This window comes from Siniperca chuatsi, linkage group LG3 (genome assembly GCF_020085105.1).
Source record: "Siniperca chuatsi isolate FFG_IHB_CAS linkage group LG3, ASM2008510v1, whole genome shotgun sequence".
Lineage (NCBI taxonomy): Eukaryota > Metazoa > Chordata > Actinopteri > Centrarchiformes > Sinipercidae > Siniperca > Siniperca chuatsi.
Genome location: NC_058044.1, coordinates 4,542,929 through 4,566,370, shown reverse-complemented (window position 1 = coordinate 4,566,370; position 23,442 = coordinate 4,542,929). Strand labels below are relative to the sequence as shown.

General features: G+C 40.4%; 1 protein-coding gene across 1 annotated transcript in view; it reads right to left on the bottom strand.

The window, feature by feature from the left end:
* cacna1ab (calcium channel, voltage-dependent, P/Q type, alpha 1A subunit, b) overlaps window positions 1-23,442 on the bottom strand; it is a 196,399-nt gene that overhangs the window by 90,899 nt on the left and 82,058 nt on the right. Inside the window, exons 5-6 of the mRNA XM_044190125.1 lie at window positions 16,485-16,590; window positions 15,800-15,939 (exon numbers count right to left, since the gene is read on the bottom strand). Of these exons, the coding sequence (XP_044046060.1) occupies window positions 15,800-15,939; window positions 16,485-16,590 (246 nt within the window). The remainder of the gene's footprint in view (window positions 1-15,799; window positions 15,940-16,484; window positions 16,591-23,442) is intronic.

The following is a 23,442-nucleotide window of genomic DNA, read 5'->3' as shown; positions in this document are numbered from 1 at the left end:
TTTTCAATAATGTTTATTAAATACATCCAAAATGCAGCCATCACTTCCATTTACTGAACTTGAAAAAGTCATGTATGCATTCATTACATTCCATTTAGACTTAACTATAACTCAGAAGGCAGAAGACAAGATCACTATACTCCCATTTTAGGATTTTTACACTGGCTACCTGTGTGTTTTGTTGATTTTAAGGGTTATATTTCTGAATTGTTAAACCTTTGTTTTGCACACTGAGACCCTCAGACAGAGCAATCCTGGCAGTCATCGGGGCTTTAAAATGACCAATTCATGTTAGACGTGTAGTGGCATATATGAGCTTATATTTACTGATGCATGTGATCACAGTGTAGCTTCTGTGTCAAAAATAGTAAAAATACACACTCACAACATGCAAAAGACTGGGACAAGTTCCAGCCAGTGACACATGCATGAGCTGTATGTGCTATATGTGAGTATTTGTCTGTGTGTGTATGTGTGCGTGTATGTGCACATGGTTTATGTGTGTATTGTGTGGAAATGGTGTGGGAGTGCCATGTGTCATCACAGTGTGAGCTCCTGTCCCCTTATTGTCTCCCACTGAGCCCTAACCCCCGCCTCACACACACACACACACACACACGTGATGGACAATGTTCCAGCGTGACAACGTGCACAGTAAAGGATTTTGAACAATATGTTCGAACACAGTGTAAGAAATAAACAAATGGCATTATGCATGGAGAAAACATAGGGAACACTGGGTCCATCATCACCATTATCACAATGGTTATTTAGATATGTCTGCAACAAAAGCGTCTGCCAAATACATACATGTAAATAATAAGTTCCCTTAGCTCATTGACACGTATTGACTTTTGCTCTGGCAGTTAATTATTATTATAATTAATTTGCTTTCCGTTACTGCTAAAGGTATGTCAGGGTCATGAGCTGCTGGAACCTTTCCCAGCATGCATGAAGCAGAAAGCAGAGAAACACAGGACTAACATAGATACAGGTGCCCATGAGCAAAATAACTTGAGTCTAGTTTGTCACCACTTTACAATGGACTTCAACAAAGCAAACAACACAAACAGTGAGGTGAGATGACCTGACCTTTTTTTCTGGATAGGCTAGGAAAATCCTGTTAATCATCTTGTGACCATTTAGACTTGTCTTGCGACCTCTTGTGGGGGTCCCAAGTGCCAGGTTGGGAACCGATAGATTGGGGACTTCTGTGAAGCCTGTCTGATCACTCATGTGGTTGCTCCATGTTGCAAAGCCACAGCAGTGTTGCTTACTGTACGTCCTCTTATCTTAGCAATGAAATTGTTGAGAGAGAGCTGATATCATAACTAATAGGAATGATGGTCCTCCAAATTAAACGACAAAATACGTTTTTGTAACTGCGTTTTCTGATCTGACACCCCCATCGGCAGGACAACATCATTTGTCTGTGCCTTCCAAAACCTTTGAAAAATAAATCTGTTTTATGATACGACAACGCTCTGATTAAGGCTTGGTTAGGTAAGGAAAGATCATGGTTTGGGTTAAAATGACAGAGTTGTGAAGGTTAGGGGACGTTTTTCATTATGGTTACACTATTAAACACTTGGTTAAGGTCCGGGAACGATCCTGGTCATGGTGTAAAGAAACAAATGACTCGGTTTGAAACTGAAAACCATCAGCAGTCTCCTGTGTTAAAGTCCAATGCTTTGTTGACCCATCCATCCACCCTGACCTCCTCCCTACGTGGACTTTCTTGCTCTATAATAACATCACCTGACATCCTCCTTTCCTCCCATAATTACTATGGCCGCTAGAGTTCTTTGTCATTTGAAAGTAAACATATGTTATTTTGGGGCACTTGCTGAAATGACTGAATCTGTCGTTTTTCTGTCAGTCTCTAAAACACACAAAATTTTCCTTCAAGTCCATTTGGTCACAGTGAAAGGGCCAATGTAGCAAAACTGTAGGCTACATTGGCATTCTGGCCTTTCTAAAAGTAGTTAAGCACTATGCAATAATAGTTTACTTTCTGTCTGGTCTACAAATGTTTGTGGAGCAACACGGATATAGTAATGGCAGTCAATTCTTCACAGTTTTGTCAAGAAAACAAAATTTTGCTCTCCAAATCTCTCACACCAGACCTGCTCTCCCTCTGTCTCTCCTACAGATACAGGACATTAAGAAGCACTTTCCGACTGTGTCACCACTCACCCCCGACCTCCGCCATCAAGGTGGTATGACCTAATCACTTTCCTTCATTGGGAGAGCCCATTTGCTAGGTGCAGAGGGGTGTCGGGAGAGAAATCAGTGGTAGGATTGGAGGTGAAGGGGGGTATTGTAATGGCTCTATCACCTCAGGGATTGGGAATCTTTTCCACCAGCTTATGTCATCAGACCCCTCCCTCTCACTTCATCAAAGACAGTTTTCTTTTTTGCTTCCATCCAAACATCTTTGTTCATCTCTCATTTCATTCCTCTCTGCTTTTTTCCCAGTCTTCTTTCCATCTCCTGGTTGCTGAAGCTTTCATTGGCAGAGGCAGGATGGAAGCACTCTCATTCTGACCACATTCTCCATCCTCATCCCCCCTTCCTCTTCCTTTCCCTCTCTTCATTTTCTCACTCTCACATTATTGCTGATCTCAGCAGAGTGCTAACACTCAGCTGATGGACTTTCGCTCTACCTCCACCCCCAACAAAACTCCCTTATTTTCCCTTCATTCCTTTCTTTCTCCACCTTTCCTTCTCTCTCCCTCTCTTAGTGCTTCAGCCTTCTTCTAATTTCACTTCATGTAGGATCAGGTGGAGGAAGGATGAGGAGAAATGAGGGTGGCCGATAAGGAGCAAGAGACTGATAGTCTCGTCTTTCCTTCTCTCTCCTCTATGTCCATCCAGCCACCCCTCTGTCTTTTAATCACATATATGTTTTATTAACCTTTATTTATCTAGGGAAGGTTAGCTGAGTGTGCATGCTTTTCTGCAAACACCCTCTGGCCACTGGAGGGTTTCGGAGCTTACGTCTTTTGCACAAGAGCACCTTGATCGCTGGATTTAAGGTAGTAATGTGGAAATTGTCATTTTTTTTTAAATGTGGAGAGATCAGTAGATAGTATCTTTTTTTATGAAATAATACATTTGTTATTGAGGACATTTGCTCCTTTGAATTTCTCGTTGAGGACATTTGACTGTTCCTGTCAAAAGGCGCAAAAGGTAAAAGCAGTAAAAGAACTAGGGAAGTTCGATCTGCTTTCACTTTGTATTGCCAGATTTTCCCAGCTGTATAAATTCAAACCAGTAACCTAATCCTATGGCGCAGTAGCTGCTTGTCAATCCTGCTCCATCCTTCCATCCATCCTTGTCCTTTAAATATATCGACACTATGTCTTTTTCCTCTCTCCTGTTCACCCACGTCATTCTTTCCTGTGTCTATAATCTTCCTCCAGTTTTTCCATTCACCTCTCTCCCTCGTTCTCTCTCTCTCTGCCGGGCCGGCTGATTGGCCCACCTGTCCCTCCGTCTCCTGCCAGCATGATTCTTGGACCTCACGAGGGCACGACGTCTGGACTCCGTGTCCTTGTTTGTGTGTGTGTCTTTCCTGGGTGTTTGCATGTATGCAACATGTCATGTAGTTGAATATTTGTGTGTAAAGTATTTGTATTCTCTAGTCAGACTTGTTGCCAGCTGCAGCAGGCAGCTGTTTAAACAAAAAAGTTCTCGTATACCCAATGTACGCTACCTGCCCAGCACAAACGGAAGACAGACAGAAGTTAAGAAGAAAGTGTCTAACAGCTAAAGAGCCAAATAGTTTTTTCATAAAAGGGGGACAAGTATAATGAATATTGGACTTACATTCATCTGGTGGCCAGAAATACGACTGATGCAGCTTAATGCAGGTTAATTATTATGAAAATTCAGGCTTACTTGACCTGATGCGGTAGTCTGCTAGCAATGAATTTATTAGTGTATCAATGGTGAAATGATCACCGACCAAATCACTATGTTTACAAAACAATCAGTTGTTCAGTTATGGGTATGGCTAGAGGGGGTATGTCACCCAAAAGGTAAAATGTATTGATCCCCTGAAGGAGAAAGCCTTTTTATGGTATAATTTTTCCTTCCCTGACAGAAGGGTCAGAGGTCGGAGTCAGGTAGAGAGCAGCAGAGCTGGTAAAGATGAAGTGTTTTGCTAAAGGATACCTCAGCAGGACAAATGCTTGTCAACACTGTGGGTGTGATGAAGAACTGGTTTAATGCCTAACTGAACCACCCTGCTGACCTCACATTATGTGTCAGTAGGTGTGTGTTTGTGTCTGTGACTCTATTTCTGTTCACAAGGGTGTGTGGGTGTGCACAAAGCACCACACACTGAAGCAGGCTTTTAGCAAAAATTATTAAAGGGACATGTCACTGACTTAATTTCATTATTTTTGTTTTAAAATGGCGGGTTGATCAGTAGTGACAACGTAGGTTAGACAGGTTTTCCTTCAAAACAACAATTAATAATAATAATTAATTTAATACAGCAAGTGTATCAGCCAGTGATCCCCATCCTCATTTATATAAAAAAATCCACAAACAGAACGCCTTAATGTAAACCAGAAACTCTATTTCAAACACAGTAGTAACACTTAACATGAAAAAACACCCCAACACCTGACAAACTGCTATACAACCATTAAAATATACATTCACAGGTAGTTACTAACTAGTGCCCTAAGATACTACCCAAGATTTAATTTGTCAGCAGTCAAAAAAATGTTGATGAGCAACAATGTCAGGTCTGATCACGCTCACAGAAAATACTTGTTTTTGACGGTAGGTTTCTGTTAAATCCATACAACAGGACACCTGTGGTGCCAACAGTTTAACCACTGTTCTAAATAAGTGCTCAAGGTATATTTAACTGTAGGTAATAAGAGCAACAAACTGTGCTGTGCTAATTAACTCTCACTTTGTGTGCTACTTTACCATTTACCTCTCACTGACCTCAAGTCCTCAGAACTTCATGACAAACTATGTTATTTGTCTGTGCCTTCCAAAACCTTTGACCAATTTCTGATCTGCTGCCACTGTGTTTGAGGTTTCTTTAGGTTTAGGCACAAAAACTACTTGTTTAATGTCAGAGAAAAGATTGGGATTTGGGTTAGAGCTACTTGGTTAAGTTTAGGGAACAATCACAGTCATGGTTAAAAGAAACCAAAGGTGACTGTTGGTGGGAAACTGGAAACAAACAGTGGTTTCCCACGTCCAAATCCATGTTGACCCATCCATCCACCTCAAACTCACTGGTGAAAATAACCCAACTATGGGTTAAACTAACTACAAACAAACTACAAAACTGGGTGTCTATGTAAACACAGCCTACCTTTTTTCCTTACGTAAATAACCATGGTATAAGCTTGATATTACACTTTGAGGTGTCCTGATACAGAAATGACAGAGGACAAGTATTTCCTCTTCACATTCTGATGATCTTCACCTCCACCTTGTCTATTACTTTCGTATATCAGAACAGCTCATTGACTATTATCTAACATCCGGCCATTATAATGTTTGTGCAACCTAACACCCTTTACGTGAGTGTGTGTTCATATGCAGCAGATAGCCTGCAGGGCACAGAGTTGGAGGGTATAGGAGAACATATAGTAGAGTGATGAGCCTGTAAATCACTGCAGAGCAATAATGATAATGGAAGTGATGGCAAAGGGACAATTTTCAGCTAGGTACTCTCCCTCTCTCTCTCTCTGTGACCTCATTTTTCTCTCCCCCTGCTGGACTTCATTTCCTCTCTCAATGTTGATACAGTATTTTCTCAGAGGAAGTACTTTACTTACAGTAACACCTGTGTGTACCAGTTACCAGAGCTGGAGAGTGACGTGATTCACAGCAAAGTTAGCTGATGTTTCTTTCACAGTCAGGAGCTTCCGAGGCTTAATGTGTTTTGTCTTCAACTATTTTTTATCCCTGATGGTCTGATGATATCTTCATGTTTCATGTAATCTGTCCTGTTTCTGATGCAAAACTCAGCTGTGAGTCGTCCCAGCAGTGAGTCAGAGGTTCCTGTTTCCTTCTGTGTTGATTCTGATGTCATTTGGTATCTTACAGATACACTAGTGACTCAGTTTGCTATCTTTTTTCCCCAAGATGAGGCGAGATGTTTTTCTAAGCCCCTTGGGGTTTCTCCTCACCTGCACAGTTTGTTCCTTCTCTCCTTTAAGAGACAAAAAAGACAGTTTCAATCTTATGCATGTACATAAACTAAATCAAGTTTAAACAGGCAATGACCACTTTGATGTCAGTAGACCTGTTTCTGTCCATCTTGGTGCCCTAGGCCAGACATCCATTGTCGACTCTGACTTTATGTAGTTTCATGGGCAAATAACTTAATGATGTTTTAGTTTATTTCCAATTTATTCAACTCTGTGACATCATCAACATGTGAACTGTCAATGTTTACATGCACAGTAGATGGCTTAGAGTCTTATTATAGTTTTGATCATATTTGGGATGGGATGTTTACATTGCACATGCTAGGTCATTCAACTCTCTATGTTATGGTATACTAGCATTACTAGGTATTTCTAGAATACAACGACTCCTATCTACTACCTGAGATTTATCTTTCATACTCCAGAAAGGTCATAAAGAGTCTCTTTTTTCTTTAGGGACTAAGAAATGGGGATTTATTTAATCAGACTTTCACTTATGAATGTCCTGACCACGTTTCTTGCTCCAATATTTTATTTTTGTTAATTTTTCCCACTACATAATACAGCAGTTGAATGCAGTATGTTGCCAACTACAGCCACTGCCTTCCACAGCCACCTTTCAAGTCTACAAGAAGTGAGTGCTTGATACTCAAAAGATATACTTTCGGGGAATGTTCCTTTAAGAGCAACTATGTTGTTTTTGCTGCTCAGTTTCACAATGTCAAAGCACTACTTACTTGCAAAAAAACCCCTTTTTTATAACAATCTCAAAGCATGAGACAGAACCACCCATTCTGGAAAATATACATGTAAGGATAAGTATAAGGTTTAAAAATATATACCTTGTATGTGTATGAGAGGTCTATTTCTGAACACTGTCTCTGTGAACATCCATTAGAAGAGTTGTAGGGACGTCCATGGTGTCCTCTCATTGACTGACTGGCCCAGAATCTACCGTCAATGATTAGATTACTGTGTGACGTCACAGCATGGCACTGAAAATCAATGGACAGTCATCCCTGAATACTTAATACACTAGTCACTCTGTATGTTTCCCCTGTCCTCTTTTTTCCTTCTCTCATTAATTCTTGTCCTCATCAAGCATCTCTCTCTCTCCAGTGTTTTTGCCAAGAATGAAGTCAGCACACATGCATGCACGCATACATGCACACTTTACAACACAGTGTCAGAAGCCTTCTCATTCACGACTTGCACAGCACAAGCACAAGCTCTCCCAGAAACCAAGAGAGGAGAGAGAAAGTGAGAAAGAGAGAGTCTGACACTATTAACACGTAAAATCAAACTAAACTAAAAGTCTGAAGCCCTTGTAGCGGGTGCTAGATGCTGCAATGTTTGTTATATACCACATTATGAAAGTGTTGGACTAAACAATTATGGTTTAGCTATTCTTGGAGCCTTACCAGTAGTGGGGCTAAAAATATAGTTTGTCCTGAAGGTGGCACTACAGGAAAGGTTATGGGGTCATTAAAATCATAAGGGATTATCATGAATGTGTTTAGCAAATTTAATGGAAATCTACTTCGATTTGGAGGCATCTTCTGTACAACGTGGAAATGCAGTAACACATTTGGTTATGGCGTTGCAGAGTCAGCTTTGCTGCCAATTTATCCCAGTGGCTGACCACTGTACTGCAAGAAAAAAATATTCCCTGTGGCGGAAAAAACATTTTCCCCTTCTGACTGCCATCAAAAGGAGACATTTGTAAAACTGTCAATGGGAAACCTTGAACGACATCAATGCCTCTGTACCTGATGAAAAGCAAACCTGTACCGCGCTCCTGGTCCTCATTCTGAATTTTAATCTGAATTCTCAGAGTTTTTAATCAAGTTTAGTCCTTAAAACAGATTAAGTAATTATTGTAGGTGATTTTAATATTCATGTGGACGTTGATAATGATAGCCTTAGTACTACATTTATCTCATTATTAGATTTGAGTGGCTTCTGTCACACTCGACTGACGACACTCGACTCTATTGCCCCTCTAAAAAATAAATCAAAGAAGGTTAGCTCCATGGTATAACCCCCAAACCCGCAAATTAAAGCAAATATTGCGAAAACTTGAAAGAAAATGGCGTTCCACCAACCTGGTAGAATCTCGTTTAGTCTGGCAACAGAGTCTTAAAACTTATAGGAAAGCCCTCCATAATGTCAGAGCAGCCTACTACTCATCATTAATAGAGGAAAATAAGAACAACCCCAGGTTTCTTTTCAGCACTGTAGCCAGGCTGACAGTCACAGCTTTATTGAGCCATGTATTCCTATAGCCCTCAGAAGTAACGACTTCATGAGCTTCTTTAATTATAACATTTGAATTATTAGAGACAAAATTCATCACGTCCTGCCCTCAACCAGCAACGATTTATCCTTAAAGACAGGAACCTTAGGAACAGCTGTAAAACTTGATATATTTTTAGACTGCTTTTCTCCTATTGACCTTCTTCAACTAACTTCAATGATTTCTTCATCTAAGCCATCAACCTGTCTCTTAGACCCCATCCCAACTAGGCTGCTTAAAGACGTTTTACCCTAAGTTAGCACTTTTTTACTAGATATGATCAATCTGTCTTTATTAACAGGCTATGTACCACAGTCTTTTAAAGTAGCTGTAATTATACGTCTTCTTAAAAAGCCCACTCTTGATCCAGGGGTTTTAGCAAACTATAGACCTATATCTAACCTTCCCTTTCTCTCTAAGATCCTTGAGAAAGCAGTCGCCAATCAGTTGTGTGACTTTCTACATAACGATAGTTTATTTGAGGATTTTCAGTCAGGATTTAGAGTGCAACATAGCACAGAGACAGCACTGGTGAAACTTACAAATGACCTTACAAACACCCCCAAGACACATCATCTAAAGATTTAGTTACTGTGGATGGCATTGGCCTGGCCTCCAGCACCACCAAAAGGAACATCGAAGTTATCTTTGATCAGGATTTCTCCCTTAACTCCCACATGAAACCAACTTCAAGGACTGCCTTTTTTCACCTATGTAACATTGCAAAAATCAGGCACATCTTCGTCTCAAATGATGCAGAAAAACTAGTCCCTGCATTTGTTACTTCTAGGCTGCATTATTGTAATTCCTTATTAACAGGCTGCCTGAATAAGTCCGTTAAGACTCTTCAGTTGATCTAGAATGCTGCAGCACGTGTACTGACAAGTACTAGGAAAAGAGATCATTTTATTTCATATCATATTATTTCTTTAATATTAGCTTCTCTGCACAGGCTCCCTGTAAAATCCAGAATAGAATTTAAAATCCTTCTCCTCATCTACAAAGCTTTTAATGGTCAGGCACCATCGTATCTTAAAGAGCTCATAGTACCCTATTACCCCACTTGAACAGAGCCTTCACCTATCAAACTCCTCTCCTGTGGAATCAGGTCCCAGTTTGGGTTCGAGAGGCAGACACCATCTCCACATTTAAGAACAGGCTTAAGACTTTACTTTTTAATAAAGCTTATAGTTAGGTCAGGTGAGTCCTGAACCATCCCTTAGTTATGCTGCTATAGGCCTAGACTGCTTATTATTATTAGTCTTATTACTATTATTATCATTGTTATTCCTATCATTATTATTCCTATTATTATTTAATTAATATTAATATTACCACTACCATTACATTATTATTATTATTTTAAAATTCTGTGTAATTTGCATTGTGCTACTGTATGCTCTCTTACCTTGTCTCTCTCTCTCTTCAACCCAACCAGCAGTGGTTCTATCCAAGGTTTCTGCCTCTTAAAAGGAAGCTTTTCCTTGCCACTGTTGCCAAATGCTTGCTCATGGTGGGATTTGTTGGGTGTCTGTAAATAATATTATAAAGAGTATGGTCTAGACCTGCTCTATAGGAAAAGTGTAATGAGATAACTTCTGTTTGGCGACTTCTGTTTCTGAATTGGCGCTATATAAATAAAACTGAATTGAATTGAAACTTTGTACTCTCATTAAATTAAAAGTTAAAGAAAAACTGATTTTGAAAGGGAGCATTCTACAGTGTTGCAAGTCCTTGTGAAAAAGATAGTACCTACTTTTTGGACTCAGCACCTGGACAAAACAGATGTGAGTGTGTTTTATACACTGATTGCTACACCTTGAATGACACACAAGGTCGATTATTACAGTATTATATTATTGTATTCTGAATTTTTAATACATGAAAATCTGACATTTGAAACAACTTTATCAGAGCCTAAAATAGCTATTTTTAACTGTCTGACATAATTTCAAGTTGGGATGCACAATGTGCAAGCAAAACAGAAAGAGAACAAACTATTTTGGTGTATGCATTGTTTGAGCAACTTTCATTGATGTGAATGAGTGCCATCTTGGAGTCTAGGATCCAGTTCTTATAATATATTTAATGCATACCTGCCAACATTTAGGTTTCAAAATACGGGAGTTAGTATAAAGTGTGTGAGGGCCATGCATATTACGGGAGTTTCCCGGGAGAAACAAAAAAACAGGCACCGGGAGATGGCCTTGAAATACGGGAGAAACCTGGGAAAAATGGTGGCAGGTGGGACTTTAATGGGACTTGGCCAGTAGTTGTCATGATGTGTAGCGTTGGGTAGATGAACAGATGGACATCACCATCTTCAGGCCACCAGCAGGTAAATATTATCACTCACACACACACACAGACACACTGTAAAACAACCTACATACTGTAAGTATGTGTGTGCAAAAGTTTGTGTGACAGTAAATCAAAGCTACAGCTTGTGGAGGAGGAGGAGGCACGTTAACTTCAAAGAACTCCATACACATGTTTGTACTACCATACATGTAAGGACCCTCACTGACATAATACATTCTCTAACCAATGAGTGTCATTGACTGTGTGAATTTTTGAATTTAGGAACTTCCAAACAAGGCAGTCGGGAAATCTAATAAAGCAGTGAGTTTTCCTACATTGCGAAAGAGATGCAACCTTAAACCAAGTCTGAACCCTCAAATGACCCTTCTGAGAAGTTTCAAAATATGTCTTCCCTCTCAAGGTCTGAAGTTGGTCCTCACATAGATAGTAATACAAGAACACACTCACACACACAGCAAGGAAACATAAGCTAGATTCTTGCAGCATGTGTTCATACCAAGAACTTGCCATCAATTTTAAATGGTCTATATGAATATACAGTACATGAACACTTGAAATATGACTGTAATTAGCAATATAGGACACGCATAGTAATTGTGTGTAAACACACACACACACACACACACAGTATCGAAATACAGTATGTGTGTGTGTATATATATGTGTGTGTGTGTCTATGCACCACAAGTTAACAGCAGAGTTTGTGTTATATAGGCTGTGCAGAGTGATTGATCATAGGGAGCAGGGAAAAGCAGGTTACTGCAGCTCTCTCACACACACACTCATTCCTTTTCTGAGTGTGCTCCTTTCGGCGTTTGCTCTTTCTCATTTCCTTCGCTCTCCCTTCCCCCCTTCTTCTATCTCCATCTTTGCCTTCCCTCCTCCTGCCATCCTTCCTCCAAATCTCTCTCTCTCACTCTCTCCATACATCACTCTCACCTCCCCCGTCCCCGCACCCATCACTCTTCCCTCCTTCCTGTGGTCTTCCTCTTCTAGCTCTACCCCCTCTCTTCTCTCCATCCCTCTCACGCCTTCTTTAACAGCCAAACCCATCTTGTATCCCCCCCCTCTCTGTGTTCTGTTACCCAGAGCCCAGGGGAACGGAGAGACATCGTCACGTGTCCTCTTCTTCCACCTCCTCCTCCCTTTTCCTCCCTCTGTTATCTAGCTGCAGTAGTACAGCTCTACTCTACTGCTTCTCTGGAAAGGGGAGGTTTCATCTCTCACAGGGATCCCTCTGTCTGTCTGTCTGTCTGTCTGTCTGTCTGTCTGTCTATCTATCTATCTATCTGTGACACATTCAATGAAAAACTAACACTCTACTGGAGGGATGAACAAATGAGATATCCTCTCATTTGGTGTTTTGATGATGGTGGTGGAGAGCGCTGTCTAACACAATGATCCAAAATCTCCCATAGGTGGTAAGCTGGGTTAAAACCTGGTGACTATGAAGGCCATAGCAGATGATTGTCATCATTTTGATTCTCATTAACTTAATTTCCCTCTCTACCTAATGTACCTATGATGCTGTGAGAACTGCAAAGGCAAAAAAGGCAAAGTAGAAGCAATTGAAAATAATTAGTAAATAAAATTAGTATTTATGAAAAAAACAACAACTGATGGAATTAGCGCTGTGGAAATATACAATATGTTGAATTTATCATGTGAGCCAATATAGAGGTAATTTCACCCACCCTCAATGCTTCTTTCCTTTTATTAGCTAGCGACCGGCCTTAGTTAGTTCCATTGATGTAGAAAACTGGATAGTGTTCCAAGATGGTGCCCCTTTCATTACTATCTGTGCATATGCCATAAAAGTTTTTCAGGTTCCCGCAGGCTTCAGTGTTTTTTGTCCAATAGAGCATGCCCACTGGAGACTTCCTGCTGGCTACCCGCACACATAAATGACATGAAATCATTTACTGATACAGCTCTTCTAGACTCCAAATTTTATTGGACTGAAGTGATCAAATTCCTATAATATAAAGAGTCATTATGGTGTGTTTCTCATGCTCATAAAAAGTTATTAATCGTTTTATAGCCATTTGTTTGATAATGACTGTGTATGGGAAAAAGTCTTTTTGGGCCAGCGTGCTTTACGTGTACCGAGTGTGGCCAGATCCCAGCGCTTCTCCTGCGGGGTTGTTTTGTTCATCAGCATGGCTACGGCATTTTTACTGAGAATTTAAGGTAGTCCAGGTAATTTAAGTCCACACTACTTGTATATAGTCTCTGTTATACTTTATCTGTCTGGACAATACATAAAGCTCCTTGTATTCACTCACAAACTAATCTCTCAACACGTACTTGTGCCTTATCAATTGGTTGACTGGCAAATTACAACCATTTTTTAAGTTTGGATGGAAGAGGGTCCAACTGCAGACCTCCCTTCTGGGGACCAGAGCAGTATGAGCCAATGGGAGGAATGTAGGGAACCCAAGAGGGGTGCGTCACTGTCTTTAGTAATCAGAATAATTTTTTCTCCCAAGAAATTAACAATATTCAGAGAATTCAAGATCGGCTTACTATATTTCTTTGGGAGCTTTCGAACCACATGTGAAAGCTGAATTCTCTGGACGAAATCAAGTAAACAGACCTTGAGTTAATAATTGTTCGTCATATATTTCCAAGGTCAGAAATGACCCTTCATGCTCAACATTCATTTTCCATTCCTTAGTTTAAGTTGTGTAAAAATAATGTTATACTTTTGTGGAAGCAAAATAACTGACACACCTCTCTCCCAGGGGCCCCTACCCTCAGAGCTCTGTTAGCTCTGTTCTGCCATTCTGAGCACCACATGTGCATTTCCCGTGAGAAACTATGGGAAAACAAAAGTGGTAAAAACATCGCAACAAGTCAACACACCTTTAGTGAGGACTGGCTACATGTTCTGCGTGCTTCTACAACACTGTGGTAGCAGTTAACACCCTGTGAAGATGAGTGACGAGATGAAGGGACTGACAGGGTACAAGGGTGGGGCTAACAACACATTTCATGCTTCTAGAAATTAAAAGTCACATATTTGAAGCTTTAATAGAAACAAAACACTGGTGCTTTCGCAGTGTATTTCTTGATCAGTACTGTCACAGCTGCTATTGTAATCTGATATGAGATAGTTATTGTTTTAGCTTTGACAGTAAATGCTTATGCATATCATTCTAATAATGTACATTTAAATTGAACAGAGAAAGAACAAGAGAGAGAGAGATAGAGAGAGAGAGAGAGAGAGAGAGAGAGAGAGAGAGAGAGAGAGACAGACAGAGGGATAGAGTAAACTCTGCTACCACTCTCTCATCTATTGCCATAACAACAAACCCGCTCCCCCATCTCTTGGAGAAGTGACATTTTACTTTGCCCTGGTTGCTGCTCCCTGCAGGGCTGCTCTGATCCAGCCTGTGTGTGTGTGTGTGTGTGTGTGTGTGTGTGTGTGTGTGTGTGTGTGTGTGTGTGTGTGTCCGTCCTCATTAAAGGAGGCCTGCAACTGGGGGGGAGTGGCCCTGATCACACATGCACACCTTGTCAAACCAGACCTCTGCTGTGTCTGTGTGAGCGTTTGAGATCGAAAAGAGAGGAAGTCATGCTACTATAAGATGCATACACACACACACACACACACACACAAACACACACACACACATAGTTACACTGCCACTCTTACCACCTGCCTGCACACACACACACACACACTATAAAGTAGTAAGTGAGTAGGCAATACGCATTATTTTTTAATATCTACAGAAATTTTATGTTCCCATTCGTTACATTTTGTCCTCTGCTTCTTGCTGCCAGGAGTCTCTATTCAGCACTGGTTACATTAGACAGAACCCTCTCGTGGTGAGGATATCAGAATCAGAATCAGAATCAGATCAGAATCAGAAATACATTATTGATCCCCGTGGGGGAAACTCTTTTGCTACAGCAGCTCGCCTTTACGTCAGTGCACACAGGAATAGAAGTACTAGCAAAAAATATAATACACTATAATACAGATCAGAAAATAAAATAAAATAAATTAAATACCAAGTGGGTATAAGTATAAAATAAAATAAGTGTGGAGTACCAAGTGGGTTTACCGGTTGATGATAATAATACGGTATAAGGTAATAGTGCATGAACTGTCAAGTTAAGTGTAGCTTATTAAGGTTATAATGAGACGGAGGATATTGCACAGCAGTAATAGAGGTATGAGTAATATCAATATCAATAAATAGGGAATTTTTAAACTAAAATATTGCACAAGAGTATCAATACAACTCATATCAATACTTTTGGTTTTAAAAAATAACAGAGACACTAATTTAATGATTTTTGCATTATTGTTTTTTTCATCTGATTGTCACTCGTTTAGTAAAAGTAGTAAACTTCCCAATATTTTTTGACAAATAAAAACAGATAATAAAAGGCCCTAACAATAGGCAAATGTGAAAATATGCGTAACACAAAAGATTGAAAAGATATTTTCAAGGTCATAAGAAAGAATGAGGAATATATGAGTCAGCCACTTTAAACTTGAAAATACACACACACATTTATACACACATGCAATCTTAAGTAGAGTGACCAGTAGGCCATTGGTGCCGAAGGTTGGTCTTTGCTTCCCCATATTAACAGGGATCCTTTAAGATTAAACGATGTAGAGAAACTTGTCTGAACCCTTTGCTGTGTCATGCACAGTAGCACTGTAGCAGAAGAAAAGTTCACTTCTGGTTGTACATAGCTATGATGTTATATTTTTTTAAAAGCCTCGACCTGATTGCCCCAACTAACCCAGCGCTGGTGTGGAGCAGGTAGCCATGGAAACACATCCTACACATTTCAGTATCCACTTTAGGCACCATGTGGACAACAACAAGTAAAAACTTTGAGATAAAAAACAAAATGTAAAACTAATATGAATAACATATACAAATAAAACAGTAAACAGAAAAAAGTTATAGAAAAATATTATATTTCCTTCCTCCTTATATTTAAGGTATTACTGTGAACTCACCCGGTGAGCACGACCACGAAGTCCATGACGTTCCAGCCGTTCCTCAGGTAGGAGCCCTTATGTAACGCAAAACCCAGAGCCAGGATCTTTATCCCAGACTCAAAACAGAAGATGGCTATGAAGTAGGGCTCCGTCTCCTCCTGCAGGGGAGGGAGACAGGAGGGGAGAGGGGCAAAGGGGTGAAAAGAGGATAGAAAGAGAGAAAACAGGAGAAGCGATGAAAAAAGGAGAACGCGATAGATTAGGTGAGGAAAGTAGAAAGAGAAGAGGAATGTCGAGAGGAAGGGAGGTGAGAAAAGATGAAAAGGGTAAGCGGTAATTTTTTATTGGAACATTTGTACTTATTTGTACCTAAAGTAATATGCATTGACTGTATGATAATAATGAAAACTTCTTTCTTGCTTTATAGAATATGATACAAAATTGGCAGTTTTCATAAGATAAAATGTCAACTACTGTGAGAATGTACTGTCATTCGCCTGTGTGATTGTGTATTGTGTGTTTATTTGGACATGTGTGTGCTCTGTGAATGTATGTCTATGTATCTGTGTATCTACTGTAGGTCATTTGTCTCTGTGTGTTTGCAAGCCTTTGTGTATATTTCTGTCTGTACATATAGTGCTTATGTGCACATGTTTGTATATACTGATGTGTGTGTGTGTGTGTGTGTGTGTGTTTGTGTTACCAGTCGTTCAGACAGAGGCGTCTTGTCTCCATCAGGAAGATGCTGTTCCAGAGCCAGGACGATGCAGTTTGCAATGATGGTGGTGAGGATCATCCATTCAAACGGAGTGCAGCTAGAGTTAAGGCCAACATCACCAACAAGTAGCACACACACACACACACACACACACACACACACACACACACACACACACACACACACACACACCTCATATACATGTACATTGTAATCATTCACACTGGAGAGCTCAATCCACTGCTGATCAATTTATGTTTGTCTTCTCCATGTATTTTAAAATGTCCCTGAATTAGGATGTCCCGATGGCCAGATACCAATCTGGCCGGGGACCTTAGTGACATTTTCCTCTGTCTTGCACTTGCTCTCTCCATATATTTCTCTTGTGCTCTCTAATGTCAAACTGTCCAATAAAGGTGAAATTGCATTAAAAAATGACTGCTTCTTGAGCCACGAGTTATGACATTTTAAAAATTGCATTAAATCATTTGTCCGGCATTCTCTTAGACCCAAAAAGTCAATTTGATTCTCTTATGTTAAAGTTCAAAACACAATGATCATGTTCAATTACAAAATCCTTTTGGCAGACACATAAAGGATGGAAGATGTACTAAGACTATTTGTTGGTCTTATTATTTTTGTTTAATGTGTATTTGCATCTCTGGTTTTCCTGCAAAGAATATTGTGACTCATCTGTTTGTTTTAAGGTCTTTGTAAATACACTTAACTCCGCTTGAACTTACAGTACAGTAGTTGACTTTGATTTTACACTGTATGTAAACCCTTGTTGTCCCTTTATGTGCATGCCACTGCTGTATGTGGGTATCAATTCAGACACATCAGTTTCCTAAAACACAGACAACCAAAAAAGCTTGAGGGAAGTTTGGTTAACTATGTGAGCACACCAAATCACATTCTGCTTCTGCACTCCTGCAGCCTGAAAATCAGATGCAACAGAAGGGCAGCAATGACTGACATTATTACATTTAAAATGAAAATGGTCAGTTTATCAAAGCTGTATGTGAAAAAAAATCCCTCTAAACACACACACACACACACACACACATAGGCTGACTCACAGAGGTCGCCTAGTGGAGCAGCCAGCTTTTCACAGCGCTCCATCCAGTCAAGTGTATTTGTATGTGTTGTGCGGTGTGTGTGTGTGTGTGTGTGTCCATGCCTGAGTAATGGCCGCTGGAGGGACTAAGATGACTGGATACATCCAGACAGATCAAGCCTGTGCCTAATTGGCCAGTCATTATCCTGTTAGCTTGCATGTGTGTGTCCGTCTGTATGTGTGTGTGTGGTGGAGTATGTGTCTATTGTCGTGTTTACTAGATGCAACGTTGACATTGACACTATGGCCGGAGGACAGCCTCGGTTTGTGTGTGTGTGTGTGAGGGATAAGAGGCTGCTGGTTGATGTGAGAGGATCAGACAGGTCAGTTTGAGTAGTACACACTAACAAGACGACACTGAACTACACAGCACATGCTGGCTGGCAGACAACGCACACACCTACTTGTGGAAGATGCAGCGGTGGACAGGGTAGAATGTACCTGAATGTCATTTAGAACTTGGGACAAAAAGGCACTCTGGCGTGTGTTCTTGAAATTATGTACAATTTCTTGTGTTGAATGCACTCTAAGTCTTGCCTACAATTAAAAGGCCTGGTAATAAAGTGATAATATAATATATACAATTTAATGTGAATCTTTGTTTTCTAATTTTCTCGACACTCATTCACGCTTGACTTTTTGAGGTGCAGAAACAAGGACTTTAGAAGCAAAATTTTAAAAAAACAGTTGCACACTGAAGGATTCCATGCAGTTAAACCAACCTGGCTTCAAGACAAGCTGGCTTCAGGATTTCTGACATGACACTGCACACAAGGCTTATATATATGCCATGTTGTGCCATGTCAGCATCCTGAAAGACCTGCATCTTGTCTTTCATTTTGCTCATGAAGATTGTGTCTTGACGGTCTTGACACGCTCAGACCCACAGCAGCCCTGTGTGAAACTCATTTGTTTGAATGGAGCCGGTCCGTTGATGCAGGAGGGGTGCCAAAGGATGGGGCTCCGGCAAAACAACGCAGGGTCGTCCAGCAAAAAAGTTGAACCAGGCTCCCCTTTTGCTGCAACGCAATGCCATCCAGCAAGGTGGCTAATCACATATGTGCAAGCGCACATTCCTGGTAGATAACTTTGTAACGTGACTGGAGTATTTCTACTGCTTACCTCATGTTTGTTGCAACAAAAGTTTCTGAGTTTTTAATCTGTACTCAAAGTGGACTTCCTAGATCGTATTTTAAGTCTGACTGGTACCTTAAACATCTAATGTCCACACCAACGCAGCCCCCTGCACTGTTTTAGCGCAGGCTGTTTTCGGTCTGAATACCCGTTTAAACTTGTACTCAAGGACTTGAGACTTTGACTTGCCCTCAAAGCAGCTGTGATTCTAGCTAGGTTGTAGGTTGTTATCAATTCTGATATCAACAAAGGTGCAGTGGCTGATCAACTTCTTTCTCCACTCTGTCATGGTAATGTACTACAAACATCAGACAACTTTGTTCCCTCTGGAGTTCACCTCTCCGCCATACTGTAAAGAAAAAGTCACTCTGTCTTTTCTTTTTAACATTTAAGAGATACTTCCTCATGCATCTTTTCAGCTTAAAAAAAACAAAGTTATACATTGGGTTTAGGATACAAGAGGAGAGGAGAAGCTGAATATTCAGTGTCATCAGCTAGGTCTTTAGTTCTCGACAGAGATTATTATTGCCCTTGTAAAAACTTTGAGAACCCTAAAACTTAAAGTTAAGTAAAGCCTATAACGTTAGAATAGATATTCAGTAAATTAGCCACATTTTTAGCCAGTCTTCTTTTTTAATTGTAATATCTGGCAGACAACGCACAGCTAGCACATTGCTAATGTGCTGCCATCCTGTGTTCAGACTCATTGTGAAATGTTTGTGGTTTTCATTCCATTTTAATTTTCTTTCTCAAATCATGATAAGTAACCAACAACTTGCTGGATTCTGTTGCAAATCAATTTACAGTAATCGTATGCAGCCCACAGATGCAGTGTGTGTTCAGACTATATGCTACCCTGCTACACCATCTATTATTCAACAGACACACACTCTCCTGGCCTAACAACCTGGAGGTAACATTGCTTCTGTGTGTGTGTGTGTGTGCATATGTGTAACCCCCCCACCCCCTCATTTCCTCCCATTTCTTCACCTCCCTGCAGTCTATATCTGGTGAGATCTTTCGCTCTTTCTCCCCTTTTTGTCATCTTTCTCCATTTTGTTTTTTCTTTCAGTTTGTCCTCTCCTACTTCTCCTTATTTTTTATTGATTTTCCTTTCTTCCTCTCACATTTTTTCTCTTTCAACTTCTTTTATTATTATTCACCCCTTCCTTCTTTTCCTCCTTCCATCCCTTGCTGACCCCCTCCACATTTTATCTTCCCCTCTTTTCTCCTCACTTTCTGTCTCCCACTTCACCCTATTCCTTCTTTTTGAGAGAGAAAGAAAGATTAGTTGAATCGGAAGTAATTAGAGAGCTGAAATTTTTGGCAACAGTATTATTGGTGAGCGCTGCAAAAATCTGTGTGTGTGTGTGTGTGAGAGAGAGAGAGAGAGAGAGAGAGAGAGAGAGAGAGAGAGAGAGAGAGAGAGAGAGAGTGTATGAGGTCAGTGTATTTGGCAGGGCAGAGCTTGTTTGTGGCCATCAGAAAGCCATTTTAATTAACGAGAGAGGAACACACACACACACACACACACACACACACACACACACACAGTCTCTCCTCCTCCTTTCACTCTTTATCTCGGCTACTCAAAGCAAACAATTAAACACACACACAAACAAATGCAAACAGAATAAACATATGAACATGCACACACACATGCAAGCATACACTATTAAACTAACTAGTGCATTGATATGCACAGGTAATGCTTTGGTACACAAATACACACACGCAGGGAGAAAGGGAATACCCACATCAGCAATATTTTATTTGCTCCATTGCCTATTATTGTGTATACACACAAACACACACACACTATGATTCTGCCAGCAAGTGTATTAACTTATTATATATAGAGAGAGATGATTGGTGTTTATGCACATGCTCCATTTTTCAGGCAATATTTCGAAATGGCTGCATACCACAAGGAGTAAGTGATCAAATACAGTCATTTTGTGATTATGGTGAACTGACCCTTTAAGCATTAAGGCTCTGTCCTTGTAAAACTAAAACCTCAGTTACATGGACTCAAACAATCTTTGGTCCCGGTAATTCGGGATAAGCGAGGCCAGAGCTGAAATGTCTTTGCATCAGTCCCCTGGAGAGTCCAGTTTGGCCCCAGGATGGCTGACATGTCCTGACTGGCTGACAGGATTGTTGCTGCTTGTTTTGGAAGTTTCCTTCATACCTGAACTCTTTGTGCAAGTGTCCTTAGCACTTCCAAACCAATACATTGCTGTATTATGGAGATTATATTTTTTACATCTACACTCATACTTTAATACCCTTTGATACCCTATTACTATTACAACAAACTCCCGCATACATTAATACCTTTACTATTACCCTGTACAGTACACTTTTACTCCCTAAAAATATGTTTAGTGCTGAAACAATCGATTCGTCTGTCAGAATATTAATCTGTGACAATTATATTATTCGATTCATCATTTCGGTCATTTTTGAAAGCAAAAATTCCAAATATTCCGTGGTTCCAGCTTATCAAAAGTGATTTTTTTTGCTGGATTTCTTAGCCTTCTTTGAAAGTAAATTGAATATCTTTGGGGTTTGAACTGTTGGTGAGACGCAACAAGCAATTTGATGTATGATGTATTGTTGAAGATGTATTTTACACTTCTTTAAGAAGCCCAATATTAAACGAGTTTAAGGCAAACAATGAAAAAGCTGAATATTTTAGCCTATTTAGTCATTCAGTGTTTCCATACCTCATAAACACTTGCAGGTGCAGCCACTGGCAGCAGAATAAAATGCATATCCTGCCTTATGATTTGTTTATTGTACTTCCCTACGTACATGTACATGTCCACAGACCACTAACCAGTGCATCATAAATTTGATTATTTTATTCTAATGGCTTTACCTTTTCCAGATTTCTATTCATTTTCCTCCCAGTATTGCAGTACTGCCGTAACACAGCAGGCATAGAGGGTTCATTTGGCCACTCAGTGAGGATTAGAGGGTGACACCAACATATACCTGCTATACACAACTACGTCCACACTTATAAGTTGCTCTACACCCTTACAAAACTACCTGTCTCAGTGTTCCCCGCTTAATGTTGCGTGTGTGTAACCACTGTGGTGAAGAATTTCCTCCATGAAGACAATAAACTATCTACCTGTTAAAAATTCCTCCTCTGTCTGCACACTACAGGCCCAAACCTCCACAAAACTACCCACACCTATTTAAATATGCCTCGGTCTAAGTCATCCAGTGAAAAATGTCCTTGTATACCAGTTTGCTTGTCGGTGTGTGCGTGTGTCTGCGTGTATACGCAGGCTGTGTGTGTGTGTTCACTCAAGTGTGTTTGCGTGTGTGTGTTTTCAGCTGATGAGGCATTTTGGCATGGCGCTGAGGCTGTGCTTTAGGGGAGCCGAGCCTGATGAGGGGGAGATTTTAAATCACACCAAATGAAGCTTTATCAAATAAATGAAACTGTGTAGCACTCGACTCAGCAAGAGTCAGTTCATTTATGGGAGTGACGCAAGCACTCGCTCTTTCTCTCTCTCTCCATCCTCCTTCACAAACATGCAGAGCTTAAAAATAGCAAGAAACAGGTATATACGCAGTCAAATATCCTCCAAATTTTAACTCCAATTAAGGTTCAAGAGTCTAAAGGCACTCGCTCGCATTTTCTTCACTCACATTTTTAAAGTGTGTTGAGACTGAATGCAAAGTGACAATAAGAGACGACACAAATGTATATAAGATCAATGTAAAAAGGCAAACAGACAGTTCCAGATTCAGTGCGAAATGAGGCAAAGACGCAGCCGTGTGAGTAAACAACTACCTACACCCTGTGTCCCATAGCACTTTTTAGTGCAATGCTACATCACAGCTGGGTGTGGTCACAAGTACAACACCACCACACCTGATCACAGCCATCTGTGATTTAGGGTCTGGTAACAAGTACAACAGACCCATTGAGGTATGAAATACATATATATAACAATATGAAATACCACAGAAGGAGGAGGTTGTGGTGGTGGAGGGAGCTGTGGCAGCAAACTGCATTTGCATGAGTGTAAGTGGTAAGTGTCAGGTTATAATGTCTGTGCTGTACACCTGCATTAATATGATTGTAAGTTAATTGCCACACAGCTGTGAATGAGCCAATGATTGTGATCAACCAATCGGCCAATACAAGCGCTACTTCAGCGCTCTGCCTGAACTAACACTATGCTTCATTTATTTTATTTCATTTCAGTTTTATATTTTCTGTATTCTGCAGCTTTTGCAGCTGTGGCAACAACCTAGTTTTCCCCACATGCTTAAAGTTTCATGTTCTCCTCTCCTTCGTCTCTCGCCGTCCTTCTATCTCCCTCTGCTGTTTTTCCCTCCATCTGCCTCCTCCTTTTCACTGGTCTTCAGTTTCTCAGCAGGTTGAACACTCCCCTTTCTCTCTCTCTTTCAGATCCTAAAATCACTGAAAATCATTCTAAATCTTTCTTTCCTCTCAGTTCTTATTCAGCCATCTTGCCTTCTCTCCCTCCTCTCCTCTACCTCCGCTTCCCCTCCTCCCTCCTATCCTGCTCCACTCTTCTCCTTCATGAACCGCTATATATAGACATGTGAAAGATAAAAGGGTGTGTCTCTCTCTCTCTCTTTCCCCTGACCCCAGCTCTTTTTGATTTGTGGAAGAAGCTTGTTTTTTTGCCGAATATCTGC